This window comes from Dunckerocampus dactyliophorus, chromosome 17 (assembly GCF_027744805.1).
Source record: "Dunckerocampus dactyliophorus isolate RoL2022-P2 chromosome 17, RoL_Ddac_1.1, whole genome shotgun sequence".
Taxonomy (NCBI): Eukaryota; Metazoa; Chordata; class Actinopteri; order Syngnathiformes; family Syngnathidae; genus Dunckerocampus; species Dunckerocampus dactyliophorus.
In genome coordinates, this window is record NC_072835.1 from 17,502,871 (window position 1) to 17,530,407 (window position 27,537).

Consider the following 27,537-nt stretch of genomic DNA (forward strand, 5'->3'; position numbering starts at 1 on the left):
TGTGTAACTTTGTGTGGACAAGCTTCAGCATGTGTGTGTGCGTGTGTGTGTGTTTATGTCTTACCTCCATGGAGCAGCACAGCACCGCGTCCTCCTTGACGTCTTTGGTCTGCAACAGCTACATGGAAAAAAACAAGAACAGACGCCGCGTCAATTTGAATCAGGACGTATCGGAATGTGGGAGCATGGAGTTGACGTATAGCACAGCGAGGAAGACAAGGAGATAACGAGGCGAGCATATATGCAAATGTACAGTGCTGCATGTAAACGGACTGGACACTACATTAGGTTAATTCTAATACGATCAGACATTAAAGACAGAACTCATAGAGTTTATAGAGGTCACGTTCTTCTAGAACCCTACCACTGCAGCCAATTAAGCATCGTTTTCACCAAGCAGTACTATTTGGTTACGTTCACTATGAATTTCTCTGTAGTTCCAAAGTAATGGTTCCAAAATATCTGACCGGCACCCTCCCATTTTTCAGCATCCAGCAGTAGGGTACATTACAGGTAGCAAGTCTAGCTAAACATGCTGCTGTCCATTGATTGGTTGACAGAGAACTGGAATACGATGGAGAAAGGGAATTTTTTTATCTTCTATCTAAAGAAAATCGGCACTTCAAACAGTGCAGGTGGTCGTGGGTTTACGGTGTTGCTCGTTTCGTTGTTTTGTGGTTCCATACACTCTCCCGTGAGTTCATCAAAAGCTTAATTTCGGCCCACAGACACGAGACTCGCTTGAGAACTAGTCACAGTGTGGTGCGCTGTGGAAGAATGCACTATGTGCACAATACCGACCGTAATGTCTACCCAGGCGTTGAAAGGATGACGAGGAGGTGGTCCATCAAAACCTCTTTACTGCAAAAAGAGGCTCTGTCGGCCGAACCATACCAAAACAACATTAGCAAATTCAACTGTCCTCTCTGGGGGCAGCCACACGCACTGTCAGGACTCATGTCACGTTCAAAGACGGTCTGACGTCACAAAACTCTACACACTACAGCACACAACTGCCAGGTCGTTGATCCTCTGAAAGCGACAGTCATAACTAGGCAGTGTAATGGCCTTATCACTGAGACGGAAAGGTTTGTTCCTTATTGTTTATTATTGTTTCATTTAATTCTTGTATTTTATGTTTTATTACTGTATTTTATGTCCTTCATGTGTTCTGTGTAGCGTGAGGAGTTAATCCAGGTATAATTTAGGTGTAAGATCCAAATTACACCAAAACTCCACTTATATCACAGTGTAGGAACAGACCCTGTACGTAACCAGAGTAAAACCTGTATTGTCTGCATTTAGCAGAACAACATGGCTTGACATAATGAGACGAACGATGACATCCGCGCCAGCAGGCAATATGATTATACAATACTTGTGGGACAGCGAAAAATTGCTTTTAACACAAGAGTGGTGGAAGAATTGAGTCCCGGGTGTTAAACTTCACACTTCTGTTCCGGCTTCCCACTATTCCCTTTCACACAGCTGCTATGCCGACTCTGATACTACCTCGGAGAATTTTGACTTTGGGTTATAATAGGCAGCTAGTAAGGGGCTTTTTTTTTAAATTCATCTGCGAGATGTCATTATTTTTTCAATGTAGCAAATGCCAGATTTACCCATCTGTGCCGCATTGTGACAAACTGAACAGTACCGTCTTGTGGAAACACGTATTTGAATATAAATAAAGTCTTGTTTGTGTAAGCCAACTACACTCATGAACCGCTGCACGCAAAAGGGTGACAAATTGTCAAAATATAAACCCGTACTGTGTTGCCTGTGCGATTATATTTCAGACAAATACACCACATGGTGGCGCTGTTATTAAACCCCATAGTTTGACCCCATTTGTCAGACTGACACACAGCTCAATGCACTCTACAAAACACCCACTTTTAGCCCAATCACCATACAATTTTGTACGCACCTTTGGGGGACTGACAAGCACATGTCAAATTAAAAGTAAAATTTGAGCAAGTTCGGTTCAAACCATATCTAGCTATCAAGCAAAACATTGTTGCAGGGGCGCCGGGCCCTTCAACTAATTATTTATAAGTCATTGACCATTTGGCTAATGATTATAAAAACTTGGAGGATATCTGTATATCTGTAACATGTTTCCCAAAGCATTTTGACCACAACCCATGAGATGCGCCACAAATGTCATTTGCAGTCATGTTAAACAACTAGGAAACCCCAAGAATATGATTATTTTAGTTTGTCACACTGCAGGAGATACTTGTCGTGCTTAAAAACAAATAAAATTCGGTTTTGTATGAGCAGAAGAAGACATTGAAGACAAGGTTAACCTGATCCTCGTCTGTGGGTGGACCAATTTAGAGCACATTAGGTCACTCTGCCTTAAAAAGTCAAGCACTCTTCAAGCCTTGAAGCAAGGCAAAAAAACACCCGCTGAGTCTCCAAGGGTGCATTCAAGATCAAACTGATAGAATATTGCCCACAAGAGCATTTCATTCTGACCTGCCCATCCCAAAAACAAAAGCTTAGGAGGAGTCCACAAACTGTCAAATGCTCATAAGATAACACCCAATTTGTTGGATTGCTGCATCACATTGTTCACACACTTACGATGTCCATTGGAGAAATGCATTAGAAGAGAAAACATCAAATGAGTCTCTTTTTTCACGCTCGAAGCATAATGATGCCCCAACTGTCACTCAAGGTCCAACGGCTGCAGGCGTCACCTTCTCAGCATGTGTGGATGGACACAATGACAGTTCCGATACGGGAAGTGTATGCGGGATCAGCTCCTAATGAGTTCTCAGGGGAGCCAACGTTGTACTCATTCACTTTAAAGTGTACTCAACTCAAGTCGCCTTTCATCAGTTCACGTCTTTACGCTTCCTGTTTGTTTGTGTCTGACTTGCGTATTAGCTTTGCTCTGCTCAGTAAGTACACAATCTCCTGACAAGGAGACAGTTATATAACTCCAGATGGGAAACCTTGGGAATCTCTGTGATTCCCTTTTACTGTTTGTTGTTTTTTTTCCACCCTGATCCAAAAGACTTTTGATCAAGAACATGAAAAGTGACAAAAAGTAAGACAGCTGCGACGTGACGGAAAAACATTCATATTCAGGTAAGTCTTTCTGCCGAGGTCTTTAAATCTGTGCTTCAGGGATCAATCACTCGTGTTTGACATAAATAAAAAATCACATCCCACTGATGGGTTGTGAAAGGGGGGGGAAAAAAACCTGGACAAACTGTACAATTTCCAACTGAGAAGCAAACATGTTTCATCGTTATACTAATGACACACACACACACACGCGCGCACGCACAGGGAGCGTTGGAAGTTAGAACCATGACTACTTCAACTTCAAATGGGTTTCCAATAGTTGCGTAGCAACAGCATTTATAGCAACAGGACCAGCCTCGTTCATCAAATATTATTTTTTTGCCATCTATGATGAAATGTACCATGCAAAAGTTCTATTAACCCTGAAGAGGTTCTTAAAATTCACTCACACATTTGTCCCCAATGACAAAAAATGGCAGCTTCCCAAAAACAGCTACAAATATAAAATTAATTGTACGTTAAAGGGGTTAATCTTTTAAAACTACTACTGCTTCAAGTCATATCAAATAATAATTAAAAATAATTTAAAAGACCAATGTTTACAAAACTCTACAGTTCGTTTTATTAGAAAAAAAATATTTAAGTAAAATATATTTCAAGAAGTATTTGATTATTATTATTATTACTATTATTATTATTGTTATTATTATTATCATTAGGCCCTGAGATGGGTCAATAATAGCAGCAAAATTTAATTCACACATGATCCTTTTTTTTGCCCCCCACCATGTCAGATTTAAAACAAAAACTCACATTAACAGTCTGTAGGATCAAAAATGTCAGCTTCTCAATAACTGTTGTCAAAAATATTTTAAAATTTGTAATAATTACATTATTAAATATTATTTTCCACCTTAAACAAGTATTTATTTCGAGTCTTATCTTTTAAAGCGACTCCATCCCCAAATAAACATATCAAATATTGGTTATATTTAGATATTTTTTTTTAACACAATTACAAAAAACAATATGTTTATGTAACTCAACCATGTTAGGTTAATTCGCGACTCTAAATTGTCTATAGGTATGAATGTGAGTGCGACTGGTTGTCTATAACTGCCCTGCGATTGGCTGGCGACCAGTCCAGGGTGTACCCCGCCTGTCGCCCAAAGTCAGCTGGGATAGGCTCCAGCATGCCCCCGTGACCCTAAGGAGGAGAAGCGGCATAGAAAATGGATGGATGGAACCCCCAATAAATGCACTTTCTTTCCTCTTTTCATTACGCTGAGATGGGTCAAGTGTTTTCAGCAACATTGTTATTTTTTCTGAAGCAATTCTGCAGCAAAAACTCATACTCAGGGCCTAAGGACCAAAAAGGTCAGCTTTCAAAAAAACTGCTGCATGCTTTAAACGGGAAAAAGTAGCGCCATCCTGTGATCAAATATAACAATTTAACTTTGAGAATAAGGGATTTCATTAGTTTATGTTAAGATAAAAGTGGGATACGAAAATGGCATTTTCAATCGGACCGGTGTGCCGTTTTTTGTCACTTTGTCATTTTAGGCAAATTTAAGGAATTTCTTAAATGAATATCCGCTGGAAAATTTCACCTATATTCATTCAACACAGGCAAAATGGATAGAAAAAATATTCAATGGCACAAAATGTCCCAAGAATCTCTTTACATTTAAAAGCACATGATCAAAAACACCGCCCTTAAAAAGGCTCAACGCAAATAATGGGACTGGGATTCAAACCAGCAAGCTTCTGATTGCTGAAAAGCCACTTCACCTCCACGCCAAAGTGCATGTCTGTGGCTTCTGTGGTCTGCTTGAGCAAACCAGAAACTTCAGTGGGCCACATGCGCGTCACTGGCTTCAATAAAAGATGAGTCTATCTGCAGATAGTTTCCTGCAACAGGATATGCTTCTTCTGTGTTCTTAAAAATTCTATCCTGTTTTGCTTTTTCAGCTCGCCCACAATAATCCGGCTATACATCAATTAATCAAGTCTATTCATGCAAAAGGAAGATGTTTCTGTACAATGTTTGTAGCTGCAACACGGTGCTAAATAATTCTGAGCCAAACGTGTTGTGTTTTCCCTTTGCGCTGAGAGGAAACATGTACAATATTTGCGCTTTGGCAGAGAACTTATTAAAGTATTATTCAGCACAAGTACTGTCCTGCGACATTAGCAGGCACACCAAGGGTGCATTTTCTGCTTGTTTTGGAACTTAATAGTTGAAACACTTACAGCTAAAAGTCAGTGACATCAATGCTATTCCCTAACAAACAACTACTACCTCTTCCTACTTATGGTACTTGTCCCAGTTTTAATAATGTCACTTACTTCTAAGCATATTCGCATAGGGATTACTATATGCTGTGATGTATTAACCAACATACAGTCTTTAATTTTGTCTTTTATCATTCCTGCAATGTGTATAGAAAATTAAATTTCTACTTCTCTTTATTCATTCACATTGCTCCTAAGCACCTTCTACAGGTGTTGCTGCTAATGAAAAAGCATCAACAAACTCCACACAGAGCACCTGCACTAAATAGCTGTGTGTTTTGTACCCTGGCTGGTCGTCATAGTGGAGCATTTAAGCGGCCAATAAGCTGATATTTCCCTTGGGAGCGACACCAAATACAGGACAGAGCGAGGCTAAGCTTGCTAACAACATTCCATCCATTTAATACGTCATAGTTTTGCTTATGATGAGTTAAAAATGGTGTGGATCCGAGTGGATTTTGGATCTGTATCTTAGCATGCTTGTGTAAGGTCATGCCGCCATGTAGGCCTGTCAGGGTAACAATTTTTGCTGGACGATAACTGTCCTACAGAGGGAAGCATCGTGGGAAGTGTTGCGGTTGTGTGTTTTAGCACGAGGCGGCGGTGTTTCTCTATTCTCTCTCTTCTGCTTGCACCGCCCATTGTCTTCTGAGTCCTGATTGGATGTAAACCATTGTCAATCAATCAATCTCTTTTGTGCTGTCTCCGGTTATGGTCAGGGCTAACAAACTAGCTAACAGTGTGAGGTGCTTGCTAACCGCCAATACTGTAAACAATAGAAGAAACAGAAGAAGCAGCTAACCGTGTCAGGAAAATACAACGGCAGGAGCAATATGTTTTAACAAGGATACAAAAACGTTACAGCCGAACGGCACCAGGACGAAGAGGTACAGTCATAGGAGTGAAATACATGTGACAAAAATAAATTGAACTTTGAGAGTGTTTAAACGAGAGAAATGTGAGAAAATGTTAATGCCTGCCTGAGAAAAGTTTATAAAGTGTATGGTGAGGTGTTTTAGAGCCTTAAAACATACAGTATATAATAATTGTAAAAAAAGAAAAAAAATGTAGTTGGCTACTTCATGGATTTCACTTATTGCGGGCTATTTTGGGAACCTAACCCCCACGGTAAACGAGGGAACACTGTAAACATGTAAAGATTGTGGGCTATTTTAACAGTAGTATGGGAAAAACGGTCTATTAAAAAAAAAAAAATTACAATCCAAATACTAATAACACAGTATTATTAAATTATTATATTTATTGTTATTATTTTGATTAAAAAAAATCAGGACATTTGCAGCGCCATGATTGCTAAATCACAAATGTGTAGAGATTCATATCGCAATATTCTTAATATGGACTTCCTGTGGCATAGGGAAGCGCAGCAGACAATAAGAAGAAGAAGAAGAACAATGGAGTTGTTGGGCACATTCGCTACCGCATCTCACGTAGGTACATCCTTACATCAAGCAACAGGCAGGAAGTGGAAGAAGGGGAATGTGCTTGTGCATATTTTTGAATCATACTACATGTTTACACCCACGGTTGGCCATGCTTGAGGAGCCTCCCAAAAGGGCGGCATGACAACTTCTACCTGCGCTCCATCCCAGTCTGTGCACTGAAGCGGATGTCCTCTTGCGCTTCATGCTGGACATAAAAATGCATTCCGGTTTGTCGTTTACCTGTCACATAGTGAGCAAACTTCCTGCTCAGTAACTGTCGACCTGATCGCAGCCTCTACAGCTTCCTCTCACCTCTTCTCTCTGCTCCCTCCCCCACTTCCCTCCGCTTCCTCTTTTCAATACCCCATATGCCGCTAACCACGTCTGTATAGCGGTCGATTTGCGGTGGCGACCCTATATGGTTTCCTTGGATACCAAGAAATGTATGTGTCAGACAGTGTGGCCTGCTGATTAGAGCTAAACCTGGGTCGTGCACTTTCCTGGAAGGGATGTGCACCCTCTGACTGCATGTACCGCGAACGAAAGCCACTGCGGTGTCTCGCGTCTAGACTGCGTCTGCACGAAAAAAACGGAAACTGAAATGGTGTGGTTGCAATGTACTCCTCAGCTGAGTGCTTTCGTCTTACTGGAAACTTTTACAAAATTATAAATGATACTGATTAAGTGTGAACAAGCGGATGATTTTTACTGTTGTACCATTGTAGAGTCATATTGGCACACATTTTGGTGAACTAATGTAAGGGTGCGTTTACACTCGCCATGTTTGGTTAAAAGTACTGTTCCTCTCGGTTCGCCTATAAGTGAATTTTGGCACTTTGAGGTTCACTTTAACTCAAATGTGAACACGACACGAACCAAAGACATTGATTAGTATTAAAATGACAGCAACAAGCGTGCAGAAATGACAAATACGTAAGACAAAACGCTTTGGAAGAGCTGTCTCGATGCTCTATTCTCCCTCTGTGCATGTGTGACAACTGCACTCTTTAAAAGTATATTTTAAAAGCTTTTTGTGAAATCTAAGCTGGTGAAAATAGCAGAATATCAAAATAAGCAACATATTCAACCCAGCAGACGGCATTTTGTTTTGGAATTTTTCAGTTACGTAACGTAAGACGTCACAAAGGCTGCCCAATCAAGTCCTTACTTTATGCATGTTCCTTACTGGTCAGAACCACACTAAAGTACGCACCAAGTATCATTTTGAAACATTTTTGGACCACACTGAAACCTCAAATGCGAACGCATCTTAAAGGGATAGTTTGGCTTTTTTGACATGAAGTTGTATGACATCTCCATCAGCAGTGTATTACACCAACAGAGACTTACCCCCCAGTTGGTCCCGTGAGTCCAGTTCTGGTCGGAGATCCGTGACGAGGAACGTAGTTCCACTTAGTCACTGTTGGTGTAGTACACTGCTGATGGGGATGTCATACAACTTCATGTCAAAAGTCCAAACTATCCCTTTAAGAGTCTCACTGTCACACCAAGCTGAAGTTAGCATTGTAATTGCCATTGATTTTGGATTGTTAAACAACAAACTGACCTTTCTGATTCAGTTCATTTTGACGCTAATAATACACACCTCTCGTAGGCAGGTGTAGATGGGACACACTAGAACACGGAACGGCTGTCCGGAACTGCTCCTCATGGTCCCAAACACCTCACACAGGAACGTGATGAAACCTAACCACATCTCCACGTCTGACTGCTGAATTTCCTCCCGGCGGGCGAAGTCCCTCTGTGGGTTGGCAATGGAGGTGGAGGAAAGAGAGAGAGAGAGAGAGAGAGAATTATAGATATTATACATATTAACCTCTGGTAGGTGGATGTTAAAAATGTTACATTTATCAACGGCGGAGATAAACTGTCTATCCTGCTAGAGCCGTTATTCACCATTAACATTTCTGATTGGAGTTTTTGTAGGTGGCGCATGCATTAACCTCTTTGCCCTTTGGAGTGCTCAAAGCTAAAAAGCAGTTGAAAAACATTTAACAAAATTCATGAATTTCTCACACTAATGCGTACATATATGTGTGTGTGTGTGTGTATATATATATATATATATATATACATACATACATACACACACTAGCTTGTTAGAAGAAGTAACTACTATACAGTATTATGATTAATTACATTTGTCTAAGGGCCAGAATTTTTCTAGGCAGACAGTGTGAGGGCAAGTATTAAAAAACAAAAAAACTAATGATATAGGTACAGTGGATGCCCACATATTCATGATTCATGATTGCAACCCTGCAAATTTGCAGATTTTTTGTTAAACAACGTTTTAGTTTAGTTTAGTTTTTAAGTAAAATAATATTTTAAAACATTGTTTAAAAGTTTTGCTGCAGCATTTTTTTGCTGCAGAAAACCAGGGATGCTCCCCTTGATCAATTAGTATCAGCCGATTTCCGTAAAAAAAAAACATGTGATTGGCATATGCCGATAAATGACTTTCAAAGCTGATCACAAAAATCCATCAGTGTGTGGCGGCAAACCATAAATTGAGCTGACAAGCGTGAATCAAAACATTTAATTTTAAGATGTGTATGCCTTTATGCTTCACCGATAATGTTTTGTTGCCAAGTGTTGACATGTCGCATTTTGTGCAGTGGTCCTTGAACGCACCGTAGTTATGTGAGGTTATATATATGTGAGGTTTTATATATATATATATATATATGTTCTCATTCCCTAGTGGTGAGTATCTACACATTTTTATTGCAAGTGAACAACGTTAGGATGTTTTTCTGAGCTCACCATTGATTGGGATTTCAACCCCAGTGCTCTTGTGCCAATAGCCAACATCATTACCCACTGAGCTATCTAGCCACTTACACAGGAAGTGTGTACTGCGTCTGTGTGAGCCTGAAAAGATGATGCTTGGCAGACCTGATGTTGCCCCTTACCACCGACTGAGGACCCCTGCTATAGGCCTTCCGCCTCTAAAGCAAGGCTCTCTAATGTGGTTTCCATGTCTGCGAGCTCTGAGAAACCTTACACACACCCTTACACCTGTTTTTCCCTGAAAAGTGTACAACTCTGTCTGTGTTCCGCTCTTCCGCGAGACACTGGTATCAGAGTGTACCAAAGTGTTGTTTTAATATGGGTTAATGCCTAAAGCGCACACGTACAGATGTTGCACTGCGAGGTAAAGTAAAACTTTATTAATCACTGCCCACTGACATTTTCAACTAATAACTTCCACACCTTCTGCAAAGTGTTATCTGTCTCACATTAAGCCAAGGTGGTAGACAAAGAAGATGACAGCAGAAAAAGAAAGGCCAAATGCTTAACTTGGACCTCCTCCATAGCCAACTTCTCTAGGGCAGCAAGTCACATTACACACTACATTATAACAAACAATTGATGTTTCATTTCTAATGAGCCTAGTGGTCACATAATAATTGCCCCCATATTGAGACACAGAGAGTCTTGAAACAACATCATTAACAAAGGCCTTCATGAACCCACATTTGACATTTGCAGCGTTTTGAGGGAAAATGTCATGAACAAAAAGGGAGCTCCTTGGGGATCATCAGAGCAAGGAAATAAAATTAAATAATGTACTGACTTTTATTGAGAAATGCTAGCATGTGTAGAGGGCAAGGTACTGTGCCTACGATATAGTACATCCCTCGCATTCCAGCCATCATTTTATGCTATCTTCTCAAGGAACACGCCTTGCAGCATCCAGTTGGTGTCCAGAGTGCTTCCCTCAATGAACCAAGGCTCCCCATTGCCAGCAGCACTCATGTCGCCTCAGACCACAACGCTACCACCACCATACCTGTCTGTAGACAAGAAATATTTATTTATCTTGCTAATCACGTGTTGCCAGCTATTTAGACAACAATGGCTCTGTGTTGTGTCATGTTCAGTGGATAATTAATCTATACTATTACAAAAGCTAAAACGGATACTCTAAAGTATATCCAAGTTTTATTTCAATAGTATTGTCCCTTGAGAAGATGTACCATAATAACAATGCTTGCTGAAATATGAGGGGTGTACTCCCTTGTGAAGCAATGTACTGTATTTCAAGCCATTTTAACTGACATAATTTTGAACTTCTTTAGACAGTAAACTAGTCGAGACTGACTCAACAGGGCCCCTGCTGGTTACAGCCAAGCAACAAACACCATTTTGCCTCCGTCGCTTCAGGACGTCATTAATCAACAGTCAATATCACACTCTCGAATGGTAATTATGGCCTTCCACAGCAAAGGCAAGAGCTCAACAGAGAGCAGGAGTTTAAAAAAACAAAAAAGAGTAGTTGTGAGTAGAGGTGACTTGGTGTGGCAGCTGGTAGGTTAACATTTGGACCTTTTAAATGTCACGTGAAGACAGCGTGGACGTGTTCGTCTTGGTTGACCACTTCGAGACACTTTCCCGCTCTGGGTGAGTTGTCCGACTCGCCGAACCGAGAGATGGACTCACTAGGGGAGAGCTGATGGCATGGATAGAGGGGAGGGTCTTGTACTGAGGCAGTGGCCCTTGGCGTCGCGGGTGAGGAGTGGCGATTGGATGGGGCAGCACCAGTGCACAGAGCTCATGAGGGCTGGGGAGGCCACCAGGGAGAATGCTTGAGATGATACAACAATGGAGAAGATGGCTGTTGAAAAGGGAGGCTGAGGGGTTTAACAGGGGATGGCAGTTCTAAAAATCGACTTATTACACCCAAAAAAAAAACAAATAAAACCCTAACTGAAATCAAAGAGAATGCAGTCAAAACATGAAGAACTGGACTTCCGCGAAAGCTTAAACGTCTAACTTGCAAAATCAATGAGTAAACAACTCTAGTATTGACATTTTGATCCCTTTTGCTTAAGAAGGAACTCAGGATCCGGAATATCTAAGGGGCCAAGGATGCTGCATGAGCACAACAAATACAATCTAAATACATGATGAATACATGATGGATTGGATTTTCCAAAGTGGTTCACATTGCTCCCGCATGCGTAATCTGGATCTGATACAGTTTGACATTGCAGCTTCTGATCCGCATGCACCAGGGATGTCCAAAGTGCGGCCCAGGGGCCATTTGTGGCCTGCAGCTTGCTGGAGAGGTACATTCTAAAATAATAATTAAACAAGAAAACTAAAAAAAAAAAAAAACAACAGAGCAAAGAGGTGTAATGTAACAAGAAAAAGCTGAACTAACACGAATAATAATAATATGCTTTGTCACCTATAACAGTGACCAGCAGGCATGGGTTGCTTTTAGCCTGTTTAAACAATTTAAAATACCAAAATAGGATCCTTTGATTTTTCACGATGCAGCCCTCGTAGTAAATGTTTGGACAACCTTGGATGAGATTTAACACCGATATGATTTATTTTTGAAGTTTTGTCCATTCTAAATTGAGATTCCATTATAGTCTATAATAAAAGGTTTGATAAATTACCATATTGATCAATGTATAAGGCAACACTGAACATGAGGTCACGCCTCTTTTGCAAGAGGAAAAAAATTTGGGAAAAATATATATGATATAATTTCAATAAAATAACTGGTGCATTGTCATAAAAAAGGATATTATTTTTCTTCGCTGCACGACAGTTGTTGATTCTGCTTCATGAATTAGCATCATAAATCCTGTTCTGTTGTTCGTTTACTTACACAAACTTTGACACACTTTTTTTTTAGCAGGTTTCCATGTCAAGGCTGCATCGTTCCAGGTCACTAGTGTGTGTGTGTGTGTGTGAGTGACAGGAAGAAAAGCACCCACTTTCTTGGGGAAGGGTCATTTGGAACCACCTGCTGGTTTGGATATATACTTTTCTAGATCCCAAATATAAGACGACATGTCTTTTTGATTTTTTTTCTAGGTGAAAAATATAGTCTCATATTTGGGTCAATATGGTAAAAACTGTGAATTTGCTTAAAACAAAACACTCCACAACAGAAATAAAGATCACCTGTAACATGTTGAGAAGCAGCGACCTAAACTTGGTGCCCTCCACCATGAACAGTGCCATCTTGTCGCACAGCTTCGCGGCAGTGGCCGCGAAGCTCCGGTCTGAGATGGCCTTGCTGTAGATGGCGCCGACCACCTGAGACAAGGTCTCCTCTGACCGTGCAGAGTTCTGTGCCTCCTCCATGAAGGAGGCCAACTGCTCCTCCACACCACTGCTGTTGCTTCTCATGCTGTTGAGCAGCTTGACCAGGCGGTCCATGCTATGTGAGCTGGATGCCTCTGTGAGCGCCTCCTCCTTAGATAGCAGACGAGAAGATGGGTTAGTGGTGGGCTAAAAGAAAACTGATTTTAGTGTCTACCTGTATTATATAAAAAAAACAAAACTTTTATAGATTGGCGGCAATGGCACAACACAAACCAATCAATGACTTGAGCCATGACCAATTTGATTCATTTTAGTTTAGCTTATTGTTCTATTTTTCATGTGGGAAGCTAAACACAACACACTGAATACATATTTTTCAATGAGATTTCTTGAACTTTACAGCAGACATTTCAATATTTAGGGACAAAATTGACTGTTATTTGGAATAGTTCATGCGTCCCTAGAAATAAATGTAGTGTTAAATTAACACAAAATGATAGGATCTATGATTTTAGGTACATTCACTCAACCACCCGCTGAAGCAAGGCTATTGCCCTGATTCAGAGGCGTCACTGAGGATTAATGCTTATGAATTTTCACTTAAGCGCCTGCTGAGAGGTCCCATGCTGTCATCTCCAAGCAGCAGTAAAAGCTGACTCACTCAACAGTTGAGTCAAAAGTAAATGCTAAAAAAACTAAGTGGCTAAATGACTAAAAGCATAGTGGGTATGAGAGATGAAAGGCGTGTGTGTACAGACACACATTAGTCTTGATTGGCTTAATCGTGAAGGTCAGGAACTAAGCAGCTTTTGGGTACCTTGTCCTTTAGTCTCCTCCTCAGCCTCTCTTTCGACGACTGAAGCAAGCTGATCTGGGGCTCCCTGGACTGCCCCTTGCTTGACGTGCTGGTCCCCTGCGGGCTAGTAGGAGATTCTTTGCCTGTCAGATCTGAAGAAGCATTTGTGTCGAGCGCTGACTCAGATCTGGGTGAGTCACCAGGGCTCTTGCAGTCTCGAGGCTCCTCCATCTGTCGGATCTGCTTGTCACCCACTTTTACATTCTCTGTCGTCTCTTTGGTTGCTCTCGGAGGTAATCCTTTATCAGAATTTGACAGGTTTTGCTGTCCGTGACCTTTCTGACTGGGATGCCAACGTCGATTCTGGCTGTATCCGTGCGGGGTTCCTCCTTGGCGTTGCCCGTGTCCCCCTTGATACTGGCGGGGCGACCGCCCAGCGCCATTGTTTCTATTGTCTCCTACTTCTGTTGGGTTCGGTGACTGTTGTTGGGTTTGATCTCGCTGATGTTGCGGGGACGGTTGTGGGCTCTGGTTCTTCCCTCCACCTCGCTGTTGTCTCCTGGAACATGAGCAGGTATTGGTTAGCTTTGCTGTGATGCAGCATAATGACGGTCAACCACCTCTTCCTTTGGTCTCTGCATCCTCCCTGATGCTGACAAATGAACTAAAATGATGCTGAAAAAAACAGCAACCACCACTACCACGCCAACATTCACAGCATGTTGCTTACATTTGGATGCACTGTGGGTTTTTCAGTCCTGCATAGTTCTGTCCTTTGGATGCACTGCCTCCGTGCTTGACACACCACCGACATATGGTGCAGGAGATTAGCCACCTTGGCACCACAAAGGTAACCTATTAACCACCTCAACCTAACTAAGTATGAACAAGCACAAACTCACCCAGCAGCAACCACTAGCACACCACTTTTATTTAGCATTACTTGTTTATGTGTACAAATCACTGTATGAGTTGCTGGCACCAGCATCGTTCAAGCATGAAGAGACACTAACAGACCTGCAAACCTTGACATTTTTTTAAGAGTCTAGCCCCCCTGTCTCTCACTTCAGAGTTCTCATTTCTGAATTGTACACATTTTTTTGCATTTCAACAATAATGACAAAATATAAACCATAAATCTGAATCGTCACACTTTTCAGTACCATGCTGATAGCTGCAACGCTCCGCTTTGGTACGATAGTCCAAAATGCCACAAGACAGACTGCTTGTCAGCCTTTTAACCTTTTCAATGAATTGAATAGAAGAAGCTTTATTGTCATTGCACAACTATGTTGTGTACTAAAGTTGACACAACTAAATTGCCGAAGGAAACTACAAGAGCCATTTAAAAAGTTTTGAAAGTGGTTATTAGTCTGTGAATTAGGCAATGTCTTGCTGGCATGGTGTCACACAATTTCAGTACCATGGTTTACTTGATCCAAACTGTACTGTAGCAAAGTGAACTGACTCAAACCATACCACTTGGTGGAAAACATGGTTAAGCTATTTCAGAGTCCTTAGACCTTAGAAAGACCTTGACCTTAGAAAGTTAAGCTCATTGGCAAAATGCAAAAAGATAAATTGATTAATAAAATGCACACATGAAGCACATAAAAGGAACACAGAATGAGCTAAAAAGACAAGATAACGTTTCAATTAAAATTAAGGGTAAAATACACAAGACAAAGTGTGTATTTTGGGGTAGGCAGTGGCAAATACTGTACGTTTTCAGTCTTGATTTGAAGAGGCTGAGCGTTTCAGCAGACCTACAGTTTTCAGGGAGTTTGCTCCACAAATGAGGAGCATAGAAACAATGCTGCCTCTCTTTGTTTTGTTCTGACTCTGGGAACAAAAAGCAGGCCTGCCTCTAGTGACCTGAGGGCTCTCAGTAGTTCATAGCAAACCAGAAGATCAGAGATGCTTTAGGCGCTAGACCATTGAGCGCTTTGTAAACAAGTAATACAATTTTGAATTCAGTTCTGTGATAAAGAGTGAGCCAGTGTAGGGATCACAGAAGTGGAGTAATATGATCTGCTTTTATGGTCTTTGTGAGGACTCGAGTGGCAGCATTCTGAAGCAACTGTAGCTGGTTGATCAACTTTTTAGGGAGACCTGTGAGGACAGCGTTCCAGTAGTGCAATCAGTTACTGGAAATAAAAGCATGGAAAAGTTTTTCCAGGTCATCATCAGGACATCAGTCCTTCAATTCTTAATATGTTTTTCGAATGATTTTAGCCTGATTTTGAAACTAACTGTGGCTGTTTGAAGGTTAGGTCGGAGTCCATAACTTCACCTAGATTTCTAGCTTGATTGCTGGTTTTTAGCATTGCTGGCTGAAGTTGACTAATACATTTTAATCGTTTTTCCATGGCTCCAAAAACTATGGTTTCAGTTTTGTCTTTGTTTAGCTGAACAAAGTTTTGGCACATCCATTTTTTTATTTGACCAATGCATTTGAGTAAGGTTTGAACTGGACTGTGTCTCCTGGAAAAATGGTTATGTAAATGTATGTGTCATCGGCACAGTCGTGGTAACATATTTTGGTGTTTTCTATCATTTATGCAAGTGGAAGCATGTGTATGTTAAAGAGTAGAGGGCCCAAAATGGATCTTTGGGGAACTCCACTGGTCATTTTTGTTCGCTCAGATTTGTACTTACAAATGGACATTTTGGACCAGACCTTTTACCGGGGCAAAGTCCTGGATTCTTTTAATTCTAACAGCTTTGAAATAACTATCTAAACCGAAAAGTAAGTTCAACAATTGATTCTATTTGGAGTGAATCAAATCAGTTGCAATGCCAACACTCAAGGTGCGGGGGTCCAAGTGGTCTCCTGCTTGTGGAGGCAGTCCCAACGATCAGGAAACTTTCCGCTAACTGTTTGTGGGTGTATTGGTATGATCTGCTTTCAGCCAGTCTTGGCTAGGAACCTGGGCATCTCAGCCAGGAGATAACGAGTGGCTCGTAATAAAACTATGTGTGTGTGTGAGAGAGAGAGATATAATTAAAAGGAACAGGGCATATTTTTTCCAAGTGAAAGGCCTTGTGGTGTGTTATCGCTCTGCTGTAGATGAACACACACAGCACATCCTAACAGACACAAAAAAAGTATCTGTCTCTTAAGTAGGATTTAAACCAGTTGTAAAACGTGGCAGAGAGTCCCACACAGTTTTCCAGTCAGTCAAACAGTATATTATGGTTGACTGTAGCACTTAAATGCATCCGTGCTAAGAGTGAAATGTTGTCATCATCTGTGTTCATACGGACGTCATTGATGACCTTAACAAGAGCAGTTTCAATGCTATGATGTGGCTGAAAACCTGACTGGAAGACATCAAAGAAGCACTTAGGTCTTAGGAAGGTGATCTGTTGTTGAAGGACAGCTTTTTCAAAAATTGGACTCAGAAAAGAGAGGTTTGATATAGGTCTATAGTGGTTTAGTAGTGTGGTATCAAGATTGGTTTGGTTTGGTTTGGTTTGGTTTAGTTTATTTGAACATGAAGGTTACAATGGAATACATCTCATGAATCATTCTTTGACAGTTCCACATGTCCAAAAGGAGTAGGAAGACGCAAAGCTTATTTAATCCTACCCCCCTTCCAATCTACATCTTGTACAGTACATGTTGTTCACTTCCTGCATTCCATGTCATGTTTTCAGCGATAGTCAGGATAACACATAATAGATAACGGTAAGATAGCCCTCCCCCCAAAAAATGAAAGAAGAAAAAAAAATTATATATATATACATACATTAATAATAATAATAATAATAATGATGACAATACTAAATAAATAAATAAAAAAGAACAAAGCTTTTTTTTTTTTAACACAACAAAGAAAATTATAAAAAAAAAAGATTGTTCTTTTTTTTTTTTAAAGAGTGGCTTGATGACTGCTGTTTTTTTAAGGCTTGAGGGAAGACATCTGAGCGCAGAGACATATTTACGATTTGTAGGAGATCGGAGGACATGTAATTAGAAATGTTCTTGAAAAACCTTGTCAGCTAAGTATCAAGGCAACGGGTGGTGCATTTCAGATGGTGTATAATGTCATCCAGGTTTTTATTGTTGATTAGATACAAACGTGACATGGTATTTGCTCTATGTAGACCTTGTGACAACACATACTGACAGTTGACATTGAGGCACTGACCGTCGAATTTTCTGGATGATCTTCTTAAAAAAAAAAAAAAAAAGAGGTAAACTTATTGTAGGAATGGTCAGATAGAAATTCAGGGGCTATTGGCACAGACGGGCTTGTTAGCCTGTCAACATTGGTAAATAGGTTGCATGTATTATTGCTGTTTTTAAATCATTGTTAAGTTTTTTAACTGTTGTTTTTAAGCCCTCTTTTCAGTGACCTCTGTATTTTAAACCAGCCTGAAAAGCAACAAAGCTGATCGGCATCTGACTGAAACCCATCAAATAGAGAATCGCCAAGAGACGGTGCATGCTTCTGCAAAAGTTTCTTTGATTACAAAATGCTTTGTAATCCTTGGAGGCTGAAGTGATAAGCAAACATAGGCTATGGAACACTTCTGAAAAGTTGTTAAAGGATTCAATGTCAAAAGTTCAAACCTTCCTTAGAAGACCCAAAGCCTTGCCCTTTAAAAAAAAGAAAAAAGAAAAAAGAAAAAAAGACCAGCCTTTACAAGGTAGAAATTCAATAGAAAACCTTTGACATTTTGAGGAAATATGACATAAACAGAACAGCCAAAATAAAATAATGACGTCGCTTAAGGGGTTTGCATTTATCTTTCATAAAAATGTCTGCTCCATTCCAGAATTTAAAAAGGTCAAAAGGTGACAAACTGAGTGGCAAACTTCTTTATGAGACATCAAACAGTCTTCTGTCTTTGCAATTTTATTGCTGTGTGAGCACTGGGTGAAGAGACTAAGTAAATGCAAATGCATTATATTTATAGCCTATTTTGTATGCATTCATTTGGTGTATGTCCTTTCTGGCACCTCGGCTCCACTCTCCTGGGGAGGTTGGGAGACAGTTCATCTTCCGGTGAGCAAACAACGGCCTCAAATATTCATCATCTTTCTAAGACTTAATGTTCGTTAGGCTAAGCTTTCCCATACTACGGAGCGGCGAGCGGACACGCTTTCTTCACGGTTTCAAACAAACTGATGGCTACAAAGCCGTTTTCAAGGTTGCAATGTTTCCACTGAGGGTTTACTTAATCCCAATCAATCTTAATGCTGTATCTTAATGCTGACCGACAGAATTTGTTAAATCGCTTTTAATGGGACCAAAGAGGGCGAGATTTTATAATCTCTTGCAAGCCAGGGGTCGCTCAGTGGAGACATCCTGAAAGTTGAGGAGGACAATATCAGACTGAAACACACACACGGACTAATGATTAATTTGATCTTTATGACAGCTGTTAGTAAAGGCTCAAGCCTCATAAACCTTTCCCCAAAGAGTTGGAGGCGACGAGGTGAAAACAAGACAGTAATAAAATGTTAATCATATTTAATGACGGTGAGCTCTGCGGTGGTGTTGCTCACACTCTCCTAACTGTCCATCACTCACATTACTGCAGAGCAGTGTACGTGTTTGCATTAAAAAGAAATGATGGGGGCTGCTGATGAAGTTTTATCTTTCAGAAGTGTCTACACGGAAACACGGTTGTCTCTGAAGCGATCAACGATCTAATTAAATAGAGAAACATTCTGAGGATAATGAGTCTCGTAGCATCAGTGTAGTCATCATAATTAAATCGTTTCATGTTAGCTGAATTTTTTTTTTCGACAAATAGTCCAATTTCTCCTGCTTTTTTTCAGCTAAACAAGATAAAACTAGAATGGCAGTCAGTAGAGCCTAGACATCCATGGAGGCTAAACAATCTTCATTTGGCTCAATGTTTAACTGTAGACCTTTACAGATACCCACCTCCTACATATGCATGAATGTCATTAAGATTCATGCATTATTCACTCAGGAAATGTTGAAAAAAACATTTTTGCCATGTAAGCAAAAGTGAAAAGAATACTTGGTGGGTTATCCCCCCCCCCAAAAAAAAGTATAGAAAGTTTCATAGAAATTGCTTCAGGAGTGTTTCAACTAGCTGATAACGATAAAAACATTCACATCACTATGGCGGAAGCAAATAACAGTGTCGATCAAAACTGAGCATTTCACGCAAACGTCTTCCATTTTTACACAGTACCATGTACAGTGTTTACATGGAAAAGCTAACACCATGGTAATCAAAAACCTTGACTCAGGGCCAGTCCACATGGGAACGTTTTCAGATTTTTAGCATTTCGGCCTTTTATCCACATGCAAACGGTGCTCTGGGTGTCCTCGGCTTTCAGCGCAGGAAAACCTGATAAAGCCACCTTGTCATTGTCGTTTGCTGTCACGTGACCACAAGTGACTGGTTGTGCACTGCTGCCGAAAAGCCAACATAATATCTGGATATTGCAAATGGCATGGATCGCAGTTGACATTCTCCTGATATTTTTTGTCATAATGAAAATGACTTTCAGGAGTAATTTCACTTTGTTGTCAGTCTGGCCAAGCGGACGATGACTGACATGCTCATGCATTCTTTCTTCTATAGTTATGGTGTGTCTGTTTAGAGAGCCACATGTACGTGTGCCTTATGTATTACAGTGTTCCCTCGTTTATCGCGGGGGATAGGTTCCCAAATAGCCCGCAATAAGTGAAATACGCAAAGTAGCCAACTATATTTTTGTAAAATTATTACGTACTTAATACACTTTCCCCAGACAGGGATTAACATATTATCACATTTCTCTTTTGTTTAAACACTCTCAAAATAAAATTTCGTTTGAATTCTAATAATAAACTTACAAGATTGGACACAAGAAATTAATTGACTCACGCATATTTCACTCCTCTGATCGTGGCTTGTCCTGGCGCTGTTAGGCTTGTCCTCCATGAACCAACGATTCATTTGCAGCATTCCAGGTACCATACAGCCGCGTAACGTCTGCCTTCATTCAGCATGTATGATCGCAAGCAGCTAGTCATCATACAACAGGAAACAGGTAGTCCTGCACGAAGGAGACTGATTGACAATGGTCTACAGCCCATCAGAACGTAGAAGACAATGGGCGGTTTCTCCCTGAGCCAATCCGGACTCTCGTGGCTCTATATTTACTGAGACATCTGTCTGGACACGTCTTCAACTCTCATGAGTATACAACACCCTCTACTGGTAGCAGTAGTAAATACAATAACAGACACATGCAACAGAGCACCGACAGATCATTCTGATACACCACAAGGATGCCGAACACAATACGTGTTCATACGCTATAAAAAAAAAATGTACAAAATTGCACTTTAAAAAATCCGCGAAAGGTGGACCGCAATGTAGTGAGGGAACACTGTACATTGTTTTTACCCAGTGATCCTTTTTGATCAGACACGGCGTGGACAGCAAAAAAAAACAAAAACAAAAAAAAAACAAGAGTGTTCCAGCGTTTAACCGTGGTTCCTTTGTATTTGATTGGTGTTTTCAGGCTCCTACACAACATTGTCATGTAAACAAGCTGATTTTCAAGCTCAAAGATGACACAATAAAGTAAAAATGACAAAATGACACTATTTTTTTTAGAGATTTTCAGCAAAAAAATTTATGTAAATGTCCCTTTAATAAGTACAAATGACTATAAGAACTACCAAATTTGTTGATGCTATACTGAATACAAAATTTAGATTCACATGCATTGACTAGTATTGGGGTTCTTCTTTATTCTACACCCAAACAGGTATTACTGTTTCGTCACACTCACCGTGTTGCCCTTTTACAGCGGGCGGGGCTTTGGTTATATAAGAAAAAGCATTTATGTAGTGTCACCATTCTAAGACTAACCTTGTGTACACTTGCCGCTTCCCCCTGGGGCCAGTGGGCAGAAGTACGGTTAACTGGTCGCTGTGATCTACCGCTCTAGAAGCAGGAGAGGAGCCACAGTGCGGGTGAATGGAAGGATGGAGAGATGAGGGGTGCATTAAGTGGGAAGAATCATTTGTAGGAAGGGGCGATTTTTTTTGGAGGAGAGGCAAGCAAGGAAGTAAGGACAGAAAAAACACTACAGTTGATAATTATGTCATTTCAACAACATGCATAGAACTATAGGAAGTGAAGGTTGCCACGGAGACTTGAAGAAAGAAATAATGAAATGAATTATGGATCATGGGATGCATATTGGTGATCGATCAGCGCTCGGATACAGAACTCATGCATGGACCCATTGGGCCATTGATTGACCCAGACAGATTGATTGGCATGGGGAGAGGACGGGAATGGGGTTGGGGGGGGGGGGGGGGGGGGGGGGGGGGGGGGGCCTGCAGGCAGACAGTCGATAATTTGGTCTAAAGGTTCATATAGACCACAACGCGCTGCTTTAATGGAGTGTGTGGGGAGGCGGTGTTAGACTGCCTGGCTGAGCACTTGCATTAAGGGCAGAAGCCAATGAAAGGTAATAGACTTCCACAATGTATCCCACCAGGTAAGATTGTGCATGATTATGTACCATAAACAAAACCTTTAAATTCTAATAATAAGGTCATTAGCTGTCTGTTGAATGAGAGTGAATCTACGAGGGAAAAAACTGTCCTAACTTCAACAAAATCAAAGAAATGGGCAGTTTTGTGCCCAGGTCAAGATCTCGAGCACTGAACAGTGACCTATGGCCTCAATGAAGGAAGAGCTTCAAGATAGAAATCAACTACCACAAGGTAACCCAAAGGAGGTCGTCCAAATGTTTGACACAAAACTGTAAATGATATACTAAACTCAAAAAAAATATCTTCATCAAAACTGAAGAAAGCCACAACATTTTTGGCCCATCGAGATCTCAAGTATTGATACACACTGAAACAGAAGTAAAAAAACAACTCTGACCATGCGACAGATGGAAGAGGACATCTAAAAAGATTGACAAAGTTTCTCTTTTTGAGTGTTTACTGTATATGAGTGCACTTCTGCTTTTTGCAGTGCATCATATGACATATGCATGTTTTCAAATCCATCCCACATATACAAAATGGCCAACAGGAGGCATAACAAGCTGTTCACTGGTACTTTACAGAAGTGAAATATCCAGCGCCAAACTTTCAGTGCATTAGACGTGTGCATCGCTTTTAAGACTGGATGGAATATGGAGCACAACTCATACAAATGTCGAGTGCAGGAATCTTTTGTCGAGGCGAAAAAGGAGCATATTGAGTCGTACTTTGTACTCCCCCTTCGCTGTCGGAACAGCAAGCAGCACATTCCAGTAAATCACAACTAATTTCTGCCCTGCTTGACGTGCCTTCTAAAGTAGAAACACATGTAGTATTGCCCCTTGCCTTCCCCTTCCTAGCCAGACAGCACTTCATTCAAGTCGCCGTCTCACTGCACTGTTATGGAACAAAATGCATATCATACGGTAGCAGTCACAATTAGGAATCAGGTTTGCGCACATGAGATTGTCATTTTACAAAAGAGAAAAAAACATAATGTACTGTATGGGCCGATAATGTACGAGGGCCAAGTGTATTGTCGATCCCGTCCAGGCAGCTGGTCGGCCTCTGATTTGTTCATGTTAAGAAGACATTTTAACAGCAGCAAAATAATTGAAATTGATGTTCTAGCAATAATCCGCGTAAAAAAATATAAAGTCTACAGTAGAGCTGCGATTTGGGAAAACAATCTAAATGCATGAGATTTATTTTAGTTTATTAGATTTGGTGATTCTGTTTTTTCCCCCAACAACACAAAATGAATGATTTTGGAATGGAAATGTAATTTTCCATTGGATGAGCCTATTTGTTGCCATTTCTAAATTCCTGAAGTCAGTGAAGGCACTTTCAGGGTGTGACGGTGATGTGTGATTTGTGAAAAACAAGTCTTCTTTGTACAAGTAGAGAACACTTCTGGACTCTTGTGTCACGTGTCCACATTGTAATCGCGTACCTTACGATAAGAAAAGAAAATCAATTCATCATATTGTGTAAAAAGAAGTAAGCCACACATGAAATAAAATATAAACACAAAACAACAATATAAATACATTGTGTACTAACCTTTCATGACACGTAATTGTGAGGCGTCTCTTGACAGAAGTACTAATCACTGCCTTTTATTATTATATTGTATTACACTGAGGCAGCCTTTCTGTAATGAGCAGCCAGGACTGAGGCGGTTTTGATGCTACGGTACCGCAATAGTACAATAACTTCAATTTCTGGTTTTGGTTGGTTGTCGTGACGTATTTCCTTTTTTACCATCACTTGGGAAAAGCTAAAGACATTCATCTTTTACATGCTGAGAGGGCTGAGGTCTTGCAATTTATACTGCACGAATTCAGGGGGTTTACGCTTCAGAAGTCCCACTGCAGTCCATAACAAATGGCCCTCGACCCGCTGATGTCATATTTAGATTAAGTCTTTGCGCATGGTAGTTGTATGCTAAGCTTCATTTTTCCATTTCCTATGACTCCCAAACACGCTAAAATGGGCTGCATGGTTTCAGTCATGTAAAGGGACGTGACTGTAAATTAGCCTGGTATGCTTTGATGATGTGAGCTTGGTCTTTGCAGAAAAGACTGGTCCGGCACTTTGGCCAAGAAGTATTTGATCCTCCAGAAGCAGTTGTGACATACAGTAAGTGTCCACATGACTTTTGTTTTTTTTGACACTCAGGGCTAAGCTAATTATTGTGTGCGTAAATAAAACACCCCTAGATAAAAAACAATAGTTTCCTGCGGTGGCAGATATAGATAATAGATTTAAACAAATATTTTTGTTCTTTTTCATGTGCAAACCCTGCTCTCCACTGCCGTGAACACAATAGTTCTGGACAACACCAATTATTTGCTTTGTAGGACAAAAAAAGAGAGATGAAAGTACGTTTGTCCATTTGGTATTTAGCTAAAGTTCATTTTTCTAACCACAAATACATCCCAAATATTTTCTCCTTTCCTTGTCTCTTAGCAACTGGAGAACAATTTTCCAGTGACATCAGGGCAGGCAGCGAGAGAACCAGCCCTGCTTCTCTTTAAGAAGCTGGTTTCAATGAAGTCACAAATTAGATTTTACTGTGTATACAATACGAGCAGATGTGCCAGCACAAACTTTAGGGGCAGACTGAAAACTTTAAATGTTGCAAAGCATGAAAAGTCAACCCACTATCATTGCGACGCAATGTACTTTGACTGAACTATTAACATTAAAAAACCTTGAATGTCTCAGTTTTCTTTTTTTTTCTCTCTCTTTTTTTTTTGCTGTCTGCCATGAAGTGCGGAGCCTGCATTCCTGCGTTGACATTATCTGGCAGAGGAGAGCTGTTAAGGCCAAAGGATTGGCTGTCTGACATCTGACATCACCACATTAAAACCTTCCCTCTCACTCAGCCAGGCATATGTGTGTGTGAGTGTGTGTGTGTGTGTGTGTCTGTCGACTTCCATGCGTCATTACCGTCGGTCATTCCTCCTGCGTCGGAAGAGCTTTTTGGTGTGCGCGATCTCAGCCTCGTTAGGAAGGGGTGGGAAGACCTGTTAGGAACAAATCATAGAGACAGCTGCTGTCAAGACCAGCAATGTGCAGTATATCACTCTGTGGAAACTTTCTATAGAAGTAAAAGTGCATTGGAAACATGCTTGTTATATGACAAACTCAGGGACTTCTTTCCTCTTCAGGAAGCTTGCCTTGGGTCTGTTTGAAATTGAATAGGATGCACTTGATTTACTTGTCTCTGTGCACATCTTTTGTGCACTTCTGAACAACTTAATAAAACCCCAACTAAAATATATTAGATTTAACATGACTTTTACAGTTGAGTTTGGTACATTACAGTCGTCCCTCGACACTTTCCGGTTTGAATTTCGCATCTCCGCTCTAGCACGATTTTTAACAAATATACAAATTAATAAATCATGCTGTTTTGTGGTTGAATACGGCCCATTACTCATCAAAATGCACACTGAAGCAAATTTTACATTTTTTGCCTAAATTAAGCATTTTCAAGCATATAAATGGCTAAATGAAGTGAAATACATATACAGTGGTACCTCAGTTAATGTCCGCCCCAGTTAGTGCCTTTTTTGGTTAACATCCCAAATTTTTGCTCAAATTTTGCCATGCCTTGGCTTGTGCTCGCCTGCTTGTTTAGCGTGCAATATAGCGCACATAAACCGTTGTATTTGTGTTTGGATCGTTTACGCAACCATCTTGGATCACGCCCCAAGCGTTGATGACTCCTGTCCGTGCATTTTTTTTACCGAGTGTGACAAACTCAAAATAAGATGCTAAAAGTCCAAAAAAGGTTGTGAGTGCCAGCAACATTCCAAAGAGGCTGAAGACCACTATTGAATTCAAGACAGAAGTTATCACAAAGTCCAAAGATGGCGTCGAGGTTGCCGATCTCGCCATCATGTACTGAAGCCCTCATCAACAATAAGCACCATCCTGAAGACCAACAACGTAATCAATCAAGCTAAGGTTGCAAAAGAAGTATCGGTATTAACAAAACAGAGACCACAAACCATGTAAGGTGTTCCGAAATTGTTGCTGATGTGGATCAATGGCTAGCGAGACCTTGCGAGAGACAATGCGAGAATGCTGCATGTGGATCTAACACAGAAAACTGCAACTAATTAGTCTTTTGATGAATTTAAAGCAAGCAGAGGCTGGTTCATAAATGTAAAGAAAAGAACAGGCATACCTGGCGTCGTCAGGCATGGCGAGTTTGCAAGTGCAGACAAACGTGCCTTTGCCTACGATATCCACTACAGGTAAAATGGTAAATGTTCATTTCTCCATTTCATGTCATGTTTGTGCCATTGTTTTTTTCATGTAAAACTGCGCATGTTAAAAAGCCTTTAACGGACATAGATTATTTGTGCCCTCCAACCATAATGTCATCTCCTCCTCCTCCCTCTTTGCAAAACTAGATAAAAGTGATGTTAAATGTTCAGTTTTACATTTATTTGTTATTTGTAAATATTTTAGCATCATTTTCTGCATGTAAAACTATGATATTGTCTATAATGTGTTTTCTGCTAAAACTGTTGGATGTCTGGTACGGATTAATTGGATTTACATTATTTTCTACATACAAATTCACGTGTCACAACCAATTAACTGCGGGGTGTCTTCTATTCGGGTCAATGTGGTAACTGACAGGTTACACTATGGCGTGCAACTATTCCACCTACACATGGGTGCGGTCTCCTAATCATTCAAATCTATAAGCCATGAAACAGGACCGGCTGCCAATTAAACGGCACACTTCCAGCGTTACAAGAAGGCCTGTCACCAGTGCCAGTTCACAAGACTGATGCAGTTCTACTTCTTGCTGGTGGCCGTATATAATTACTGTATATGACTGTGAGAAAATGTCAGTCCATCTTCAATAATCTTGTGGTCCTATAAACCAGAAGGTAGCTTCAAGAAAAAAAAATACTCCACTTGTCTTCTTTGCTGTAGATGCTGTAAATCCTCTGTAGGTCTGAGATGATCTGTGCTCTATTTGAGCTACAGTCCTGGACTTTATGGCCTCCCTGAAGCCTTGTCATCTTGATTGCGGCGGTTCTCAAAACCACGGGTCAGCGTCAAGATGGCATTTTCTGGAGGTCAAGCGTGGCTGCACCATCATCATTCTCATTCAGAGAGCCTTGATGATTGGGGCAAGTGTCGACTCATCACATTCTGGCCTCTCGAAGTGCAGCGCAGGCCCTACATTAGGTACACACAACCTAATATGATCCAGTACAAGCCATGCATTAAAATATCTGCTTTACAAAGATATTAACGCTCAGCTGCAAATATGAATATCCTATCCATAGGAAGCTGCCAGTACGTTTACATGAACGTGACACACACATCTGCAGCCCTG

At 40.6% G+C, this 27,537-nt stretch overlaps 1 protein-coding gene across 5 annotated transcripts in view; it reads right to left on the minus strand.

Annotated features, from left to right (window-relative positions):
• Positions 1-27,537, minus strand: part of ctif (CBP80/20-dependent translation initiation factor) — a 52,868-nt gene that overhangs the window by 6,076 nt on the left and 19,255 nt on the right. For 3 of the 5 annotated variants that reach the window (XM_054757111.1, XM_054757112.1, XM_054757114.1), the window contains exons 8-13: positions 25,119-25,195; positions 21,529-21,603; positions 13,693-14,230; positions 12,732-13,025; positions 8,389-8,544; positions 65-118 (exon numbers count right to left, since the gene is read on the minus strand). In XM_054757111.1, the coding sequence (XP_054613086.1) occupies positions 65-118; positions 8,389-8,544; positions 12,732-13,025; positions 13,693-14,230; positions 21,529-21,603; positions 25,119-25,195 (1,194 nt within the window). Of the gene's footprint in view, positions 1-64; positions 119-8,388; positions 8,545-8,881; positions 10,604-12,731; positions 13,026-13,692; positions 14,231-21,528; positions 21,604-25,118; positions 25,196-27,537 lie in introns of those variants that run through there. The other 2 variants (XM_054757113.1, XM_054757115.1) reach the window with 2 other exon arrangements.